Source organism: Diadema antillarum, unplaced genomic scaffold (genome assembly GCF_040938485.1).
Source record: "Diadema antillarum isolate AM-2024a unplaced genomic scaffold, OU_Dant_1.0 seq00001253_RagTag, whole genome shotgun sequence".
Taxonomy (NCBI): Eukaryota; Metazoa; Echinodermata; class Echinoidea; order Diadematoida; family Diadematidae; genus Diadema; species Diadema antillarum.
Window position 1 is genome coordinate 362,501 of NW_027272039.1, and position 22,571 is coordinate 385,071.

Genomic DNA, 22,571 nt, shown 5'->3' on the forward strand with positions numbered 1-22,571 from the left:
TCAGAGAATAATGCTTTCACCCTGTGCAGCGTATTTCTTTGGTTCATGTATGATGGTGATTAAGTGGCGAGTTTTTAGAACGCTTGGCGTACCATACATCATTAGGCCTTTCGTCAACTGTGTAATTGCCTTAGTGTGGCGTAGCGATCGCATTCGATGCAAGTAGAGTTCTGTTGACGCCCAGGCTGGTTAATTCCAACGTCATTCACAAATTAATGGCGTCACGAAAAGACACCTTACTCGTTGATGCATCCATGTCGATCCCCACTCTTCTACTTTCGAAGGACGCATCCTTCGTAAAACCCCCGAAGTGTGGATAAGATGTTCAAGTTCCACGCGACTCCGTCGATAGATGTCGAAATCCATCCGAACCTTTCCGATAACTCGCGACATGCACTGCCGACTGTGAAACAAGAAATTATCATTGTCGTGATACTTCTTACACTTATACTTATGCTTATGCTCATAAATGCTTATGCTTATGCTTATACTTATACATGTACCTTATACTTATACTTGATACTTACACTTTATATACTTCTTACAGTAGTCAATTTTGTTACAACAGGAGAACAACATAATATACCTACTTTCATGCTAATTCATTTCACTAACTCACTTTTGCAAGCTGACATGAGTAGGTTTAAGAATCATTGCTTTGGTTTCACAGTGAAAAAAGTGACGTCAATAAGTCATGATGAAAACGGGAAGATCGGATGAATGAGGAGATCGGGACCAATAAATGAAAAAAATATCGATTTAATGGACAAACGAAATGCTGAAGATTTTGCACACTCAAAATGATATGAAATTATATCCAACAACTGTGCCGATATAGAGCGAAAAAGAAAAAGAGCTTTCTCTCATTCGCAAATTCTGCAGTCATGTGTTACAGGACAATGACAAAGTAACATGCAGATTAACATGAAGGGGTTTAGAATCAACACAAATCGCAAGTGAGTTGTAACCATGGCTACACTTCTAATGTAGTCAAGGATAGCTCAACCTCCTGTTGTTCAAAAGAACATTCCTTCCCAGCTTGTCAGAAATCAAGTAGTCACATACTTAGTAAGTCAGCCAAACATTAGCCCTCAGTATATCGAAAAAGAAAAAAAAATCGAGCGTCACTATTCAGAGTTCTCTATCATGTTAAGGTAGTCAGTTCGCTGAGCGCATATGCCCACTCTTCGTTGCATCACGGTGACTGTACTGGCACCTGTTTATGCGGTTATTTGGAATTGGCGCTTACTTCAGGCAATCGGCGCGATGTGCTAATCCCTTATGCCTTTTTAACGACTTTTGATCACGTGATTTGAGGAAACGTATGGTGCCTCGCTGTATTTACTCACAACGAACACGTGTTTCCCGTTTTGCGTAATTTCAGTAAACAAAGCTTCTCAGAGCATAGTTCGTAATTGGTTCAAGTATATTATAGGAAGAAGGAAAGCTATTGTTTTTCACCCTGAGGATTGCATTGCGTTATGCACCGATACTATTCATTCAGTGCTGGAGAGAACATACTTGTACTGACACTATAATAGATGTTGGTGTCAATTGTAAATAGTCGCCAGTTTTTGGATAAAGCAGCATTTGGATGTGACAACAGAGAACTCAATATTTCTGAGTTTAAGTGAGTCACCAAAGCATTTTCTTCCTGAGCAGAGAGTAAATACTTGAATCTAAAAAAAAAAATAAACAAACTCAAATCCAGGTTCAAAACAAAAGAAATTGAAAATGAAACCACATCTTGTATAAGACAAAAAGAAAAAAAAACTGTAGGTGTACAAACATAGCTAACATGCAAACATCGGTGTCACCGAAAGCAGAGTAAGACTTCTGGACAATGCAGACAAAAAACAAAACAAAACAAAACAAAACAAAATGCAAACAACCAATGTCATAGCAGATGCTCTCGGGTAAGAAACGGATTACATAAATGAAGACATCAAAGTTGAAAAGGAGTTGGGACACGTATAAATTTCTAGAATGTAGATTGCAGTTGAACGGATTCGAATAGCCGACAAATTATATCAGTACAAGTATTGTGTGGTTACCATAACATTTGCCTATCTACATACATTCGAAGACACTGCCTATGTATTGGACATTTTCTTGAAATAGTAGGTCCCACATGTGCATTAGGTCCAACAATGCACTACAAGCTCGGGATGTTCGTCTTTGTTATTGTGGATTCTTCTCGAAATCTTTGAAAGAATCATTGGTAACTAACAATATTAATTCCATAATGTGCAGAGACTTTATGTACACATAAAGATACCTCGAATGCGCTTGATTCGACACATACCCTACTTGTTTAAGGTTCACCATCATTTCAATATTGCATGTTATAACCTTAAAAACTGCAAATGGATAAGGTGATTAAAGTTTCACTTCTCTGCGAAGAAAGACATCTGAAGTTGCCAATAAACGCATCTAGAAGGGGCTGGTCAGAATTTCTCTCTCGTCAAATCACGCTACCGACGCACTTGTTTCGCATATAGCATTCAATCAGATTACAAGACTCATCACGCCGGGCAATGCACTGTGCGCTGGATCGTCGTCTGCCAGCGACACCTTGAAAACTCTCTTGGCGGGGAGTCACATGCTAGCACACATCTCACGAAGACGCCACCGAGAGGCGCGTAATTGGCTGCGACAAGTCCCGCAGAAGGTCGTACAGTGTGTTGCAGCTTTCGCGTCGTGCAAATTTGTAGCTGATTCGCTGCGGAGGTCATGCACGCAATAATCACACTTTGCCTTGCTAGCAAGCGAAGATAACAGCGTCTCATGCACATCCTCTAACGAAAATCGTTGTCCGCCATTACTGACAGGATTTCTCAAAGCAAGAAATCTTGTACTAGTAATCTGTGAGCATTTTTTCGGAGTCGATAGATTCCTTCAAAGCGGCATATTATAAACTCTCTGCTACACCTTTCTTGTTTGGTTTTATATTCGTATGCTTAAATACACACAGACACTAAGTTCGTTACGTCATTAGGCATAATAAGTGAAACTTAATGCAAAAAAAAAAATGATTAACCAATACTAGGGATTAATAAGCTTGAGCGTTGGGGGAAAAAAGAGTAATCACTTCCTATGTTCTGTTGATATGCATCACTATCATACTTCTGCCACCACACCAAGCACAAGTTTGTCTTCAAGAGTAACAAACGCCCACTTGTTTTCACATAAACTTTCTTTTTCCATTCACATTCAATTTGATGTGAATTGCACGCCACGATACCAATCCCGCAAAACTTCCGGTTATCCGTTTACTGGTAGGCCTACGCTATATGTTCTTCACCTGGAAAACATGACCTTTGTCTGCGTTAACTCCGTTGTACGTAGTCATCAAGTCCCGTTCCTTGGGAAAATAGTGTTCTCACCTTTTGCTCTTTGCGATCTACACGTTTTACCTGATCGCGCGAAGAATTCAATATAATCTGATGATGCGGGTGCACTTAATACCTCCACCAACTCCACGTGTAGACAAAACCAGGTACGCATGTAGCGCCTGTCCGCTCCTTACCTTCCGTGTGTCGTGCAGTCATTAGCATAATTCGTCACATAATTGGGGCATCTAGCGGAGACGATTAGGTCTGACTTTCATTATAAGTTGATCAAGTCGAATGTCTATCAAATCCACACGTTCCATCTTGGATTTCACTCAACCCTTCACGCCCGTGGCAATACGCGAGCTGCATGAGGTACTAGCTTGTAATAATATCAATCTTACGCGCCTAATCAAATTTTAAGGGGTGAAGTTAATATACAGCTTCATGGTCATATTTTCCACGTGTTTTGAGACGCTCCCCTTGATATAGGACTGGTGAGTACTATCCTTATCTTGTTAGAAATAGCTCTCCACTTTCTTCGTAGGAGAAAAATCAGGATGGATATACGGGATAAAAATAGAACACAATTTTGTCTGACAATGAATGCATGATCAGTATAAGTAACACTAACATCTATAAACGTATTTTCAGCAAGTCATCAAAACCATGTGGCATAACTCCAGAGTTTGTACGGAACATGGCCCTTATGATCTCCGTGATATCATCAGCGTCAAATGCGATTAAAGTGAACTAAGTTTGGACCTCACAATCGCAATAGCGAGGCATCAATAAATGAACTCACATCATAAACTGATTACTTCCTACCTCCGAGTATAGTTCCTTCAGGTCCCCCCTACATAATTTCAGCATCGACTCTTGCTGTAAAGATGGCAACCCCCTTCCATTTGATCATACAAATACTACTTGTACCTCCAGGGATATGTATGTTCCTCGTAAACAAAGTAACAATTAGAATAAACAACTTAAGTCTGGTGTGCATGTATGTGTTCATTCATTTTTTGATGAGTTTGTGGCGAAGGTGGCAAATTGTGTCGTTCTTCATCATCATCATCATCATCATCATCATCATCTTCTACTTCTTCGTCATCATCATCATTATTCATCATCAGCTATACTGACATTCGTCCCGCCATTTCATTCGACATGTATATTGAAAGACAGGATTTTGCATGCCTTGATTAAACTATCAAAGTTTAGAAATGCGTACTGGGTATCTTTTCATATTCCTCAAACAAGGGGTTAATGAGAAAAGGGTATAGGGGCAGAACTCCTTTGGTTGATCGATACAGGCCTTTAAGCGTCACGCGTAACAACGCTGATTCGGTTCAACCACTTTCATCATGGTAAAGACAGGGACATGCTGATCGTGATTCTTTTGTTCATGTTCTTCCCGTTGATAAAATGATCGAGGCAATAATGAATTTTAACAATAATGACGATGCCATTCATGAAAGTTATAATCGTATAATCGCTCAAGTCATTATATTCCCAGCAGTGGTGTCTGTTAAATGCATCCTACATCAGGTGATCTTCTGGTGTATAACGTGATAATAGAGTGTTTTGGTGTGGTGGTGTGGTGGGGTTGAGGTGTGGTATTGGAGATGGTGGTGAACGTTGTTTACGTGGTGGTGTGTATATTGGTTGGGAAAGGGTATCTTAGTGGTGTTCATAGTGTGGTGGTGGATGTGCTGTATTGGTGGTGGTGGTGTTGTATTGTTGGTGGTGGTGTTGTATTGGTGGCGGAAGTGGTGGTGCGTATAGGTGGTTGACATGGTGTATGTGTGTGTGTGTATTGAAACCAAATTGTTGGAAATGTGGTAAAGAAGATGGACGTAGTGTAGTGTGGTGGTTGAGGAGGTAATGGCAGTGTCGTTGCTATGGTGACCAAACACCAAGGATGATGGGAGAAATGCTGGTGATGCGGACTTTAGTTGCGATGAACATAATCACGATCATATACAAGGATGACAAAATGGTGGTATGTACAAAAGTTAAAAGATTATGATCAAACACTGTCACATCAGCCGGAGAAGGAAAGATTGCTTCATGGTTCGAACAAAGAGCAAAAGTGACATAACAGATCCGACCGAACGGAAGAGTTTGAAAGTTAAAACACTGGGGTTATACCGCCAAGTGCATCTCCTCTGCACCTCTTCGTACTTAAAGTAATTGCATCACAGGTATCGCGCTGATCAGACGACCACGATGTGTGACGTCATAATGCGCATTTCATGCGAAGATCTTACGTTCTTGAATCATTAATGTCGCAACTTAGAAAAATCTCATTACGTGAGTCATCGTGAATTACCCCCCAGTTGTAAATTAAGTTACGTCGCAAGACTACGATACCTCTGTCTTGTTCGAACCAAGAAAATATTTCTCAAAGTTCAGATGTTAATCAGCAAAGGATGAGAGAAGAAGGATCCGCCCCCCCCCCTTTTTTTTTTTATCGAGGCCATCATCCTGGTGTTTGGTTAATATTGCGCTTTTCTGATTTCATTATGGTCAGCTATTTCTCAAACACATGTTTTGATGTTGTTTTTTTCTTCCTCTGGTGGAACACACGTTATAATAATGGGCCTGTTGTTTCGATTTCCCTGCCTACGCATGGCTGCAATCTGGCGTGACATGGTTACAGGTAACTCACGAGCAACTCGCCCACTCATGGCTATGCCATCTTCACCTACAGTTGTTGGCAACATACATTCACTACGACAATGTGTGTACTCGGGGGAGGGGGGAAGATTCATGGTCCTTGATTGAATTATAAAACTTCATAATGATTGATTCAATAGTAATTGCGAACGCAGTGCTTTGGGTTACGGAATAAGTAGAACCGTGGTCCTGAGGAGTTTGTCCAGATTTAAACTGAGCAACCACGTGTCTTTTATCTAGCCGATAGGTCTCATATTGATACTTCTGCGACTTGTTAGTTGTAATTAGTAGACTTGTAACCCTTAATTGGAATGATGCTATAACACAAAATTTAATCAGACAGCGTCCAGGTTTTGATTTCATTCTATGGATGAAAAACTGAAGTAAATTGAACTGAATTGAATGATGTTAGCATCATTAACATTGACTTCTTATCTCCTTTGTCCTTCTCTCGTGGGTATGTTGAACTTTTTGTCTAGTGTTGGCGAATTCATTCTTAAATTTAATCATTCATTCATGTTATCTTTTATTATCATTCTTGTTGATGTGTGACTTCTATTATCATTAGTACATGACTACATCATTCCTTGTTCCTATTTTATCTCATTCCATTTACTTTCGTTTATTTAGTTGTGACTAATAAAAGCTTGTAGATACGTCATTTGCGTCATCCGTATTTTCATCGTCATTATGACCATGAGTAACACTGACTTAACTTACACAACATTGCACAATAAGAAGCAAATCACTAGTCTGTCACTAGACTGAAGCTCATAACACTAATTGTCATTTTAAAACCTTCCAAGAAACACCTCATTCTTTAACACTTTACTTCAGTTGCATCAAACAAGTCTTCAAAAAGTTTTTTTTTTTTTTTAATGCAGGAATTAGAACATCTGGAGCTCAAGAAAAATAACACCTTTAACATAACATTTAGCCAGGTATTTTATTTTTTACTTATACTACCCTTCAACACAAACGGTAATACCTATGTCACTCTGCAACCCATTTGGGATGAATGTGGCATATTCTGTTAGATTGGCGGTATATACGTATCTGGAGATTATGCGCGAGCCATCTGCCATATTCCGTAAGCAATGGAAATGTTCGTTGATGTTTTGCAACGTTATCTTAATGAGCTTTGGGGTAGCTTGACGGCATGACTTTGTCATGATGACTAGCGTCAGCTTTCGCTTTATTGAATAGAGTGTGATCATGCTCACCGCAGTAATACTAATTTCATACCGTAATGGGCTCATTTTCATTGTGACACCACTCACGACCTTGGTTCCCAAACCAAAAGGCGGTTTCTATCCTCAAAAGTCTATAATTTCGGAGTTTCAGCCAAGCTGGCAAGACAAGGCAAAAAACGCATGCCACTCTTGCGGATAATCTTAATTATGTATTAGGGGTGATTCATACTGTATGCATGTGTCGTGGAAACATTAAACTCTTGCTGATATTCGTGCGAAGGGGGGTGGGTTGAGCGATGCTTTTTGGGGTAAGCTGGCGAGGGCTGCGCTTTAATGTGGTCGTGAAAGTTATGTTTGGTAGAAGCGGGGAAGTGGAACAGACGGTCGAGCAGAAGGTGATGGTGAGGGTAATATTAGCAGAAAAGTGGAGGAAAGGGGTGTAAGATCCATACCTCCATCGCTTGAGAACAGTGCATCGTCATCATGGTGTGCAATAAACGCCATGCTCGCTCTGAATGTGGCAGCGTGATGGGTCCAACCAACACACCTGCAATTCGCTGGTGACGGGGGGGGGGGGGGTTGGCCTACGATTTGTAATTAAACATTTTGCCAGAATAATTGCATTATCCTGATAAAGCAAGCGTAAGCAGTGATGGACGATATGGGTCATTTTGAGGGTGTGATTTTGTTCACACACACAAGAACATAAATGCATCTTCTTGTGAGGAAAAAAAAGTCCATTTGTGAAGATGTTGATCTTAAGGAGCAATTGAGTTATATCAGAAGCACAGTATACTCCAGTCTGATAGATGCATGTAAGAATCAAGTCGGGGAAAAGTTGGTTAGGTTGGTGAACATAGGACGGTTCGTTAAGGATACGTCCTGGTTCTATAGCAGCCTCATTGTGTGAAAACCTTTTCAAACTCGTCTTTGATTGTTCATTTGCGCGAAGTTGTCGATAAACGATTTCTAGTTTGAAGTAACTTTCTTATGATGCGTGAATTCCACACACCTTCCGAAGATACATCAACCGGATGTCCTCTTCGCTCCTTTAAAATTTCGGGTTTCGCTTCCTTTGGCACTTCCTGTTGGGAACTCGCACAACTCACGCAAAGACAAAGTTATGTCTATTCGCCATACGTGAGACATTACGTGAAACAGCCAAAACTCTTGGCGCCTCTGCTCACATTTGACATTGTCATGACAACGAAGGGGGGAGGGAGGAGAGAAGCAGCCTGTACTCCTGCATATTTTTTTCCCCCACAGCATTTGGCACGGTCCAACCAATGAATGGTGCGATGAATCCCCATTCAAACAGCTTTGGCGGGTGTTAAGACTTCACAGCGGTGCGGTGAATGATTGATGGCAAACATTTTACTATGAAACAATCTTTTAAGTGTGATGTCCAATGTATCACGATGCTGTTGTTGTTGCTTTTTTAGTGTTGTGTTGCTGTTTGTGGGTATCGAACCCGTGCCAATGTGTCACGGCTTTCAGTAGTCATCGCCAAAGATTTTTATATGTATACTCTGTAGTCCCTCGCCAACTCTCCGAAAACGCTTAGATCCATCGCAAACTGATTGAATCATACAAAAGAAAAGCATTCGCCCCAAAAGAGAAAACAACCAAGTAGACAAAAGACAAACAAACGTGCTCATTGCTTAACAGTTAATTTGGTTGGTTTGCCCGATTGCTAGTTACTGCAGTGCAGTTTGTATCTATCTACTTCCGTTATAGATTATAGCAACAGCGATGAATTTCAAAAAATCGGAGTACCTTACATAATTATCTACAACATGTATCCTCACACGAAGAAGGCGGGTATCACTATTTCGCCCGCGTCTTTGCCTGACACAGCTGGTCTTCCTTGTCTTACAGGTTGTTGATCGACGTTGCTATGGTAACGAGCTCATGGCATTTCTTTTCCTCTCCTTTTTTCGTCTTGTCGTCGTTATGACTGTGGGAGAATACTGTCCTGATATTGAAACAATTACAATGAGACAATATTAAAGGCACTATATATGCAATACAAATGCATGTTGACTTGCATTGACTAATGATATCCTAATTATCTCTTATGTGCCCCCGCCCCCCCCCCCAAAAAAAAAATCTAAATATGTGCTGAATATTTTGTAATGATATTTCTGCTATATTTCTTTACATTACTTGGATACGCTCACAAAAAAATAATAACTTCCAAACCAAAGTTCTTACCATTTATATCATCTGTCAACCATTGCTACAGTACTAATGTGATTAACAAAAGACATTGGAATGCACTAATTCTCCTATAGGTCGAACATAACTTGTATGTTTCCCAGCGATGTCCTTTTGTTATCATTGTTAAGAACATGGAAACATGTAAAGTTATGCTCAGTGTATTCCAATGTCTTTTGTTAATCATACTAGTACTTTACCAAAACTAGTAATTGACAAATGACGTCACTGGCAGAATCGTAGTTTCAAGGTTGTTGTGTGTGTGGTTTTTTTTTTGTGGGTGTACAGTGTATCCAACAATTGCCCAAGTAATATGAAGAAAAGTAGTAAAAAATTACTATAAATCAGATGGCACATATTAGATATTATTCAGCGACATAAGTGATGATGAGGGTGTCTCGAATCAGCACACGTCAGCATCATTTGCATAGAAATAGTTCCTAGTCGATGGGTAGTATGAAGTGTGAATGATGACGAACTTTGTAGCATTGTTAACATTCTTCGTTTGTCTTTCACCTTTACAAACACTTATTGCTCGGGGCTTACAGCCAAACAAGCTTGCTTTCATGTACAACTCTTGTAGGTCCCGTCATATTTCTCTTTGTACAGCCCAAACCGAGATTTCGACCAATCATCATTATAACTACTAAATATAAATACCATGTATTTACATTGTATGTTGTTTTTGTTTGTTTTACACATTATTGACAAGGTACAAGGTACTATTACTTTTGATGTAATAATGATATATACGAGAAGTATGAAATGAAATTGAATTGAATTGAATTAACAATGTTACAATTGTTAGGCTCTAACATCGTTAGCTTAATCTGAATGTGTATTTTTTGTACTTAAGAAGAGTACCTGTTTATAATGATGATGTCCTTGTCACCTGTTTTACATTCAACAGCTACGTTTTAGCTGTACATGAATAGATTTTGAATGAAACGTATAACGTTTTTAGTGATCCACGTTTTAAAAGTCCTGGGTTTTTTTTTTCGGTGGACCACTCTTTTCCATATTTACCTTTATGCCAACCTTGCAAAGTATGAATGAATGTTCTCGGTTATTCTTCATAAATATATGGTCTACATGCAGCATTGTATTTCTTACAAATTGGTAAAACAATATATGATTTTTGTGATGTATGCTTTGTATTTTGTTTCACTCTTTTGTTGGATGAAAATAAATGATAACTGAACTGAATATGGGAAAATAGAAAAAAAAAACAGTCTGGTGGGACCTCTTTGAAGAGGTAAAATTAAGATGACGTCTACCAACTGTGCTTATTCTCCCGATCTACCTAAGATGAAATAAAATTTCATCATGAATTATGGAGAAGTGGCTTTGATTATGGACTTGGTTACCATGGTTACACACCGTTTTCTAGACACACAGACACATGAACACACAGGGATATATGAATACATATATAGTCTCATTCATGTTCATGCAACAGTCATATATACATGATATATAATCTGACCCAGCACATAAAAAGAAATGTGATTAACATGATAAATAGAGAAAGCTGGATTTGTGGGTATATCACAGCAGAAGTTCAGCGCTTTGCGGTGAGTGTATGAGAGACTGCGGAAGAAAATAGAACTCGGGGGCTTGCAAACTTGGAAGACCCTATGGGGAGGAGATTTTTTTTTCTCTCTCTCCCTTTCTGTTGAACTTTTGCCTCTCCACGGCCACATGCTAAAGTATCTGACGCGGAGTTCCGGTCGGTAAGACGAGAACCCCCTCTATCCGCCAGGGCTTAGGGAAAGAATGCCGCGGCGTGTGTGTTTGCTGAGAGAATAGTATAAGTGCTAGCTAGTTTATGATCATGTCAAACTTACATACATATCTTAACCTCGCTGTCTCTCACCTCTCACAGATATAACGCATGTATTTGCGTGTGTGTGTGTGTGCGTGTATAAATGATTTCATTTTGGCGTAGATTTATATTTCATTTAATTTCATTTATCAAGTTCTCCACACAAATTACATTTGTAACATGCATGTACATCTACAGTTCAGTGAATAGAAACGAAAATTTGAAAATTCAGTGTATACAGACTGAACTGAAAGGTTTCATGATACAGAATGGATTTAAATAGGTATAGAGTGTGTCATATGCATATTAGAAAATTAAGATAGGAATTAACGAATGTGTATAATTAAGATATGTTAAAATCTAGATATACAGGTATATTGATATATCTAGGCCTATATGTTTGCATGTATATATGACTTATCATGTGTGTATGTGTGTATATTTGATTCCTTACAATCTCAGTCGTTGTTCTCCCAATGTCCTTACTTGTAGTAGGTTATAGTTGCAACATGTGACCTTTCTGTATTTTATTTAGTAACACTTATTAGATCTGATCTTTGTTCGTTTTAATCGGATCCCCCAGTTATAGTATGGTCTAAAAAAATACCTGTACTTATACGTCCCCTAATCTGATTTTATCACGGGACCTGCGGCTCTATACAAGCTTGCTTTTACGCAGGCCCCATCATATTTTTTCGCATTATGATTTCAGTTTAACTCGCATGTATACAGACCTTGTGTTTATACCAAGACAAACTTTTGAACATTCCGGTGAAGTTCTATTTCAAATTATGTTCCTTATAATTTTCGTATCAATATACTTTATTGTGATATTATTATGTGAGAAATATGAAAAAACTGAAATGAAATGAAATTTGCATACGTTGATCATAAATATTGTAATTGCTAACATTATTATTTTTGTTATCAGCATTACTATTATTGCTATCTTTATCGTGTCAATGCGTAAGTATATAACGTTTGTTAGTGTATATGGATATATGAAATAAACGAAGAATTCTGACTGTACACTTGCAGTTTATGTTCACAGGTGCTGCTGAAAACATTTTCTCTCGTTACGCATACATGTGCAAATGCATATCTGTATGTGTTAAGTCACATTTGCCATATCATCTAAAGTCACAGAGAGTATATAATGCACAAGATAATTTCGCACACACACACAAAGACAGATGGGAATGATGTCTGAGATAATGATGCATAACTTGCTATAGATAGCCCGCATCCTACGTGTTCTAATCAACACGCTGGCTGTGCACCTCAGAGTGACGTTCGCCACTCGGCCCTGCGCTGCCCGCCCGTCTGCAGCCGACCGCTTCCCCGGTCGCGTTCTCGTAACGCTTCGCTGGATTATTTACGGGCGGGCAGACGAGGGGGTTGGAGCAATACGTCACTGTGACACACGCCAAAGTTACAGCTATCTCGGGACATGGCCCGACACTTTAAAGAGGAACATTTTTCATGCCAGCAGGCATCCGTCAGCTTCCAGTGTGAGCAAAAGGGCGCGAACATGACAGCACAACGCTCTCAGAAAACAAGCACGCAGAAATATCACTAGGAAAATAACAAACAAACCAAACAAAATATGCGAGAACGTTTCTTGCCAAGACTTGAGTGCTCTTTGGTTCGGGTTTTAACACCCTGTAGAATTTTCAGGGTAGGATGTATCAGTTTGTAAGCTTCCTCCCTTAGTCAGGGATATTTTCTGTGTCTTTTATCTTCGAGCGCCGGAAGAGAATCTGTTGGTTGAAGCCGAATTGCGGCGTCAGAGTCTGGGTTAATTTTCATAATTTGTCGTGATACGGTTGACAGACACACATAGCGCTCTAGGTAAAAGCGAGCGTGAGGTATACACTGTATTACAGGAAAGAACACACGTGTCGAAATGAATACACGTAGTCCAGCATCACTTGATCACGCCTTCGTGTTAAAATCGTTAAGTGAAGCTGCTTTGATGTTGTCGTTGTAGTTGTTCTTGTTGTTGCTGTTGTTGTGCGTGTACTGTATGTGTGCGTGTACTGTATGTGTGCGTTCATTTGATTTGATTTGATTTGATTTGATTAATTTCTGCATTTTCATAAAGTATTATACAACATAACAAACAATTTTCCATTACTGTAACATATCATATCCAACACAAGATGAATAGAAATGCAGTCATAACGTGCCAATAATGAAATATTGTATAGGTGAATTATAATCATACAAAAACAATGGGAAAATCATTGATTATTCAATTGAGTTAATACATACAAAATGCAGGAGACCGTCATCTTAAGCTGAACCTTGAGTTTGATGGCGGCCTCAGGAAAAGCATATGGCTTATATTTCTTTACAAATCATTTAATACATACCAAATTGTGTAACCGAATAGGGTAGCTACAAAATGCATCAGTGCAATGGTGAGTTAGGGTGCAAGTGCATAATTATGTGCAGATTTGTTGTTTTATCATTGCTAATGCTATTTGAGAGAATGCTATTTGAGAGAGTTTTAGTCACAAATGAAAATATATAATTTTCTTGGATGAAAACCACAAGTTGGAGGCAGATTATGATACAATGATTTGGATTCAAAGTCCATGCAATGAAATCAAGAATCGCTCCTTTTATCAGCTAGCCGAGGCAAATAAGAACAAAAGAAGCCCGCTGATAATTGTTTTTGTTTTGTTTTGGTAAAGATGAAGACATCACAGAACACAGCAACTCCCCCCTATATGTCGATGGACTTTTGAAGTGAAAATTTGGCACATTCAAACTGCTGGGTTGATTGGTGTTATTATAGATTAGATGGTTGGCATTTCGTTGTGTCAAATCAAGGATAAACGCGACTAACAACGAAGTAGCTTAGAAAAGCATCGTCCACAACGAATAATGGCCTTGCTGATGGACAGATTCATACAGCTATACGAACATATTACATTCACTCATCAATTACTTCGTGGTTCGTTGATTCATATTGTTTTCCGCCTTGCATACTATGGAACATCTCTGTGATAGATGTTGGGAGCAACCAGGATGGGTTTCTTGGAGGAAGATTTGTTGATCATAATGATTCAGTTAACCTGTTGTCTGTAGGACTTTTCGTCACCCATAGAGTTACTACGCAAGCCACACGATTCCAGTGAGCATATCATAGCGTTTACTTTTTCCAACCCTGGCATGTCAGACATGCGCATCCCACATTGGAAAGGCTGACTCATGCAGAATAGTACCAGAATAACATCTGTATGTACTAATTTTTGATTTTTAAACTTAATTACAGATATTTTAATTAAAAAGAGCGGTGCGGAAATATATTCTATGATAATGAATAGCGTATTGACAAGGGGAGAGTACATAATTTGGAAAGACCTTTGAAATTATCATGTGTGTATTTATAAAAAATCTCCTGAGAATATAGGAATAAAATGAAAATAAAAGCATAACAAAGAGAACAATCATTTAGTATATAATTGAACACTAGCCACTCGTCATCGAACTCACAGAAAATTCAGAAATGAAATCATACTCAATCAATACAGCAAATTCAGCAAGGCAAAAGTAAGTCTGAGTTCATTGACAGTACAAAATAATGTATCCAAAAGATCGAGAGACCGCCAAAACCTTACATTACCATTTCTTTTAATCGGAGCAAAGAGTAAATACTGTCTTGTTTGCTATTCTCGTAAAAGGCCCATGACCGAACAAGAATAATTGCAACAATCTAAAAACCTTTTTCAGAAGTAATGATCAGGCTTGTCTTAGTCACGTGATCTACAGAAGATGGGGGTATTCCTGCACCCCCCCCCCCCATACACACACACACCTCCAACCCACTTCTGCAAAGTTGAAGCCCAAAGCAAAAGCCATTGTGTGGCCGCACTTCACAAGATACGCGCCAATACTGCTGTTTTACCTACCACAGGTAATAACTGCTGCTCTCTTCACACCAATATCTCCACCACACAAGGTGCTGAACATCTCCTGATTCGCGCCCAATTTACCCCCAAATTGTACGTTACTCCTGGAATTTCTTCCATGAAAGGGGGTAAGTCTGGATAGGACAGGGTTGTCTTTTTTATTGTCCATTCCTAACTTTCCATCTAAGTTGATTAGTGACGTAAGTAGCCATTCTTTATTTTGAAAGGTGATACAGTACCATCAGGTAATAGACACACTGATTCATCAATCTGGCATGAGTATGCTCATTGGTATAATAACTACTCTCCTGCAATAATGTGTCGTTTATCGAGTGATTTATGATTTTATAGTGGCGCAGCACCTTAGTTCCGTGTGTTTATCGTCCAATAAGGGTCCTTGGTGTATTTTCATATCTACAGCTCATTATTGTTGCTGGCTTTGTTTATTCTTATAAAAGGTTGCCCTGCGTGTCTCAAGCCGTAACCGACCACAATCAACCATAACTGCATAACCCGTATTCACGTATAATTGGATCTATAAAACTCGAACAGGCATTGATTTTCATACAGAGCGTATTACAGGATCAAAAGTCAGAGTATCAACCCTCGCTTTAAAAAAAAAACAATAATAATAATAATCTGCAAGCGCACAAACTTTTGCAAAGAAGTGAAACAGACAGCATTGCTTTTTCACGATCACAAGTTTAATAACCCTTCGCCTTTTTCGGTTGCTAGAACTGGACGAAGATGAGATTGTATACTTGGGGATTACGAATGCACTATTCGCTATCGTCTTGATATAACATCGTAGATATTTCCGTACTGTTTTGTACCTATCATCGATAAATACGTATGGTCTCCCTACCCCCCCCCCCCAAAAAAAAAGGAATGTAGTTAGATAAAAGTGGATAATTAATAAGTCTTGAAAGAGACCATCACCGGTGCTAACATATCTAGATCTGACATTGAGTTGTTCATTTCCACCTGCTAAAAGAACAAACCATATGTCTCAGGAAACGTATCCCGAGAATTGTGCCATGGGTTTCGGTTCATCATTGCAAGTTAATGCCCGTAGATTCGTTGCACTGTGAACTTGATCCATCACCTCCCCCACCTCCCACCCCACCCCACCCCTAATACTCCCTTGCTACAGTCAGAATTAGAACATTTGCCTTCAATCAATACATCATGTCACTTTGATGCTCAGTGGTGGCTCATGGGTGGCACGAATTACCCCTCTCACTCTTTGAATTGTTTTTCTTTAGTTTTTCGTTATTTTGTACTTTGTTTCGTAAGAGTCCGTTAGGGAGTGATGAAGGGTACAATGTCATGACTCCACTGTCATTCTTATCTTCCCTGGTATCTGACATTGCCGCTGAATTTACATCTCCCCAGTGCGGGGAGAACAACGGTGACAAATATAGTTATCAAATGCTGCGATCTCGCCCCCTCCGTTGTACGGCGGTCTGAAATCGTTAAGGAGCGGAAGGGGGGCAAACTCGTCTATGGGGAACCCCCAATTGTCATATTTCCGAAGCCCAATAATATCTTTATTGTAAGAGAGAGAGAGAGAGAGGAAGACAGAGAGAGATACGCCATGGAATGACGACACAAGCATCGACCGATTAACGTTGCCCAGTATTTGAGTACAGTATTGCCGACACTTTGTTGAAGTTTGTTATACTGTATTATTGACAACGGAATGCAGAAATAAAACCGAACTGATCTGATCTAAACCTTGTTGAAAAGCACTTGAAGATCGGTCGTACAGCTCCCGATGTTCCTACAAGAAAACGAGGTTTATAAAAATAAGTTTTAAGGTGAAGAAATAACATTTTTTTCGTTCATTCCAGCTGCTCCTGCATGCTTTGCCCCTTCTGAAACAGAGGGGGATGTGAGTGAGGATGTAACAAGACTAGTGTAGATCTAACAATAACACGTATAGATTTTGGAGTCAAAAATTTTGTCAGACTTAAGGAATATTGTCTCTCCAAATGTGTAAAGTTCTGCTAATTTGCGTTTCGTCGATGATGATATTACTGTACTTTTTGAAGTTTATTTTTTGAAGTACAAGTGCGTCGGGTATGAGATGACAATGACATTGTAGTGATTGGTAGAAGATTGCTGTATACAGTCGAATCCTTCTTCACAATCATATATTCCTTCTCTTCAACAATCATATCTTCACGTCCTCCTCCTCTTCCTCTTTCTTCTTCTTCTTCATTCTGTCCTCCTAATTTTTCTCCTCCTCCTTCTCCTCCTCCTCCTCCTCCTCCTCCTACTACTACTACTACTAATGCTACTAATACTACTAATACTATTACTACTACTATATGTACTTCTACATATTGTACTACTACTGCTGCTGCTACTACTACTACTACTACTACCACTACTACTACTACTACTACTACTACTACTACTACTACCACTACTACTACTACACTGTACTTCTACTACTACTACTAGTACTACTATACTATTCCTATTGAAACAAAACCGCAACTAGCTGTATCTTCATATTTTCATTATTCTTATTCTCCTTCCCCTTCATTTTCTTCTTCTTCTCCTTCTTCTTCTCCTTCTATCCAATCTTACTATTATCTACTAGTTCTTCAGAGTATCCCGTGTGATTACTTGTTCGCTGCCGAACTTTAGACATGTCGAAAGCGGAAGGAGTAGTTTAACTCTTGGCGGTGATAGTGCCAAAGCGAGCGATGCTTTATGGGTGCCTGGAAGCTATTGTGGGTTCTATATCTCACCGTATTTACAACCCGCCAAACACAACTTGCTTTAGCCTTTCAAATAAGATCGATAAGGAAAAAAGAGTTACAGAGGAAAGTCTGGCTAGAAATCATTTACTCATGTCGAGTCGTGTGAACGGGTAGTCATAGAGATTATGACCCCCCTAGAAGGCGGAAAGTGCAAGTGTTTGATGTTTAGGCTGCACTTGGAACCAGCTGCCGATGATTAAAGCTGATGTTTTGGAGGCGCGGCAGGTACTGTCATCGCGCAGTGTGTATCGGCCAGGGGAGCCCGCCTCGAGCCGCTGGAGTGTGAGCTCATCCGCGGATCGCACGCCACAGACACACGTGTGTGTCAGAATTGATTCCCCAGCCTCTTCCGTATCGTAACCTTAACCCGGGACACATGCAGGCAGCGTTACAAAGCCTTAGATAGTAACAACACAGCTCAAATGCTTTAAACACTACAGTCATGTTTCAATCTGTACATCATCCATAATAGATCATTCTTTCTCTATTAACTGATGTATGCAAAACCACTCAGCATGTAAATTAAAACCTCTTCAGTAGGTGAGCACCGAAAGAAACAATCACCAGCAGGAAACACATCAGAGGCATGTTATACTAACTCCCATCATGCACAGTGTAGAACATGTGAATTAGTTGACATATTTGCATGTGTGTAAGAGATTAAAGAACTGCATCTTGCCTAGAATGGAGAACGGAGCCACTTTCAAAACAACGTGCAGTCCATTTATGTACACGAAAATCTAGGATTAGAGAGACAAAACGCAAATACTTTGAAACTTCCATCATGATAAGAAAATTTTATTAGGTAGCTTATTGAACATTCTATCGAGTTGGAAGGAGGCTAACAGGATAAGGCAAGCAATGATTTCGTGCAATGTTGCAAGATATCACTTAAGCGATCTGGATATTCCTCAAGAAGAGACAAAATAACTGTCAAAGAAATTGTTCAAGGAAAGACAACAAAAAAAAAAGACCCATGAAAGATTGAACCTCAAATAGCTGATCAAATCATTAACACCACTTGTTATGAGGGAGACTTCATAAAGGCTATAGCATCTTGCTGCTCTATGCATACACGTGCAGACGTGAGTGGGGGAGTATGGTATGCTAGATTACGTCGCTGCTCATTAAATGTTTAATACCTGAACAGGGATGTAAGCGTTTTTAACGTATGTCGCACTGAGGGTGTATCGTACACGCCGGAGGCTAAACACTGCCCTGTCATCGTCACCTCTGCGACAAGTTCGTTATAAGTTTAGTCCATATCACTAAATACAAAAAGGGGGTCTACATTTCATGACACAACAAAATCAAAAACATACGAAAACATACAAAATTATTAATATGAAAGTGTAAACTATCCACAGAGAGAATTTTAAACTTAAGCTTCTCAGAGCCCTTATTTGCTGATTAGACAGCGAAGAGTATACTTCTCATCAGACTCTTAATTAAGCATTCTCAGTAACTTTCGCCTAGCGTGTTCATATGCACAGTGATGCTGCACTTCTGGATGTACGCTCGTGCATTATAGGAAGTATGTCATCATTCGACTCTTTGCGTAGTGATGCCATCTGGGCGAACGCTAAGAGGTGACCACAAGCATAATGGTTTACTTCTCGTTGTCACGGAAGAGTGACAGAAAATAAAAAGCAACGAAAACGAAAAACCGTAAGAAAATACAACGTGCGCTGCCGTAACTGAAAGACACGGACATAATATTTCAACACACAACATTGACCGTGGTAATGATAGGTGAACACTAAAAGAAATGAAGACGGACTTACCACCATTTTGTGCTGGACGCTGCCGTCGTTTTCTTGGCGAGCAGGCTGGCGGTGGGAATGAAGAAAAAGGCTACAAACCATTCCAATTTCATCTCAGACTGCTCATCAAAACTAACTCCAGCAAGAAAGGGAAAAAAAGATGTGTATGTATGAAGTATCCAACCCGAGGAAAACAACCATATATCCTCCAACGTCTGGCCGAAACCCCCCGGGTGCTTGCCCGTCAATCCAAGTTTACAAATTCGGTTCTCTGTCGGGTTTTTTTTTTCTCTCCTTCGATACAGGCGACTTCAAGATTCGATTACCCTAGATACAAGTTTTGAGGGGAAATAAGAGGGTGAGAGAATACAGAAAGACAGAGAGACAGGCAACGAAGACGATTGGTGTACCTCAGCGCCTCTTTGTTTTAAGTGCGAGGCGTTTACTTGCAGGAAATGTTTCTATAAGTGTTTTCTCATGCTCTTGGTAACAGCATCCATACTGAGATGGCACCTTCCTTAGCTTCTTTGCACCGTCGGAGACTACACAGGAAAGTCTTCCTAAACAGCGAATATTATGTCCGCAGTGGTCGGTACGGGGGATTCTAAACTGGCGTCGTTTCCTCAAAGTCGCCGGAGGGCATATTTTTCTCCCCCCGATGATATTCGTTGATCTCGAAGAAGAAGAAGAATGCAACACTGATCATCCGAGGAGGTTTGAAAAGCAAACAAAAATTTGCACAAGCGAGCAAGCTAAACCTCTCGGCCAGGCCAGCCGATCTGCGTGCTTATCACCGAATCTCCGGCTCAGTCTTCTAAACGTCGTCCTCTAACAAGAACGCCGCACCAACTTGCAATATACTGTTTCCATTCGCAAGAGGAAAAGTAGATAGAAACCTCTTTCAGAACCAAGCAGGGATGCTCCCGTAAGAACTGTGGAGCAGACGACAAAAAGGACAACTTGGTGTCGAATGTTCGCCGTCGACAACTCTCTCTCCTTTGTCTCAAATTGCCTCTTTTCCGTCTTTGCAAAATCGTTCGAAAACTAGAAGTACCAGTGAGAGTAACGAGACGTCGACAGGCTGACAAGAACTCTCGGTATTTCTCCTCAATGATCCCAACAACCCGAGAAAGGTTTGCAATCGCGTGGCTTGTTCTCGGCTTTTCGCGTGGATTAACAGGGCTTAAGGCGATATTAATGACCTAATAGTAAACCGACGATGAACACACGAGCGGGGATGTACAAGTCAGTTCTTGTTTTTTTTTTCCTTGTTTTCTTTTCTAGAACTATTTTTGATGGCAAGGTCGCTATTCGCGAACGTCGCAGTGCTTTGGGACATTGATATGACTGTGTGGCGATGTGTGAAACAATAGCTTACAAACCGCACGCCGCGCACGCCCTGAATAGAGCTCACTCATTGGTCAAGCGTCACAGCCAATCAAAGGCCTGGCTTAACCCGAGTAGGCAAAATGGGCTTGACGATCGGGGGCTTTTCATCTCCCAAGTTTCAGTGTCTTCTTTTTATCGTCTTTGACAGGGCGACCCCCGTGAGAACTGGTCCATCTTTTACAGAACACTTTTGTCTCCTGTCTCCACAACCCATTATTTTTTTGTTGTAATCACTTAAGACTTGCAAAGCAACTCTTCGCTCGACCTTATAATCGGTGCAAATGGGGACGAGTGTAAAGTTTTTGCAGACAACAACTAAGTTCACACGCTCAATGAATAGACACGATTGTAGTACCCTGAAACTTAAACCCGATATCGATTATCCAGTGTGCTAGGTCCACGTCCTCGATGAGTTCTCATTCTAGTGATAACTTCTAATGCCCGCATTTATTAAGCGGCAGTACCGCTATTTGACTTGAATCAAGCTAAGTGACTTAGAAAGTACGAATTAAAGATGAAGAAGTTCATCTGTCAAACTGACATGATGTCTGGAATCTCGCAGGCTCAATTCAGCAAACTTACCAATCCTGACCTTACGTTATCGTTATCATAGGATAACGTCTACTAGGGGGGAAAAACAGGTTGCCCAAGTTATCAATGCCTTATGTCTTTAATTTTGTTTGTTGTTTTCATGTTTTGTGCCTTTTTGCTTTTGCTTCGTTGATCATTTTTTCCTTGAGCTCGTCAGCGTTGGAAATATGATTTTACCAAAGTCACTTAACGGCAAAGTATAACTAGCCATTCACTCTATTACTGCGACTCTATCACTTGCAGGACCAATATTAAAAGCTGCGAATTTCACAATGTCAAACTGGGACTAGTCACGCAAACAAAGAAAACTAAAACACTGAGGTGATATCATCACTCATTATTATGTTAAAGGGGAAAGAGGCTGGTGTGAGAGGAACGGTGCAATTTCTTAATGTACCTTGGGAAGAGATCTTTTGATAATAAGATCAGTTTGTATTCATTTTCATCATTTTCCTTTTAATTCATTAAATGGAATTAACAAATTTCCATATATTTCATTTCATTTCATTTATTAAGTTTCCACACAAATCAAACAGGGTTGTGTTTACAACATCCATCCATGACAATGTAAAGTAACACATGAATTATAAGTTATAAGTTCAGTATTTACAAATAGCATTTACATAGCACAAAATCAATTGAAATCATTCTCAAGGGTACATTTATGACGGATGAATAAAACTGTATGTGGAGGGAATCTACATGAGAAGCAGATGCTTGTGGGATATATGGATCGATACAGGAAGTTGCCAAACAATTGTCAAGTGAAAAATCAATCAAACAAACAAACAAACGTAGGCAATTGGTCAGCAAAATACCAATCAGGAAGATTCTGTCCGTATTGTAATTGGGTTTGTGACACCGTAATAAGGCAAGAGCGATTACGAA

At 39.8% G+C, this 22,571-nt stretch overlaps 1 protein-coding gene across 1 annotated transcript in view; it reads right to left on the reverse strand.

Moving 5' to 3' along the window:
- The window catches only part of LOC139745324 (protein Wnt-1), a 58,387-nt gene extending 38,571 nt beyond the window's left edge, over nucleotides 1-19,816 (reverse strand). The window contains exon 1 of the mRNA XM_071655725.1: nucleotides 19,725-19,816. Within this exon, the coding sequence (XP_071511826.1) occupies nucleotides 19,725-19,816 (92 nt within the window). The remainder of the gene's footprint in view (nucleotides 1-19,724) is intronic.
- Between the last annotated feature and the right edge of the window lie 2,755 nt (nucleotides 19,817-22,571).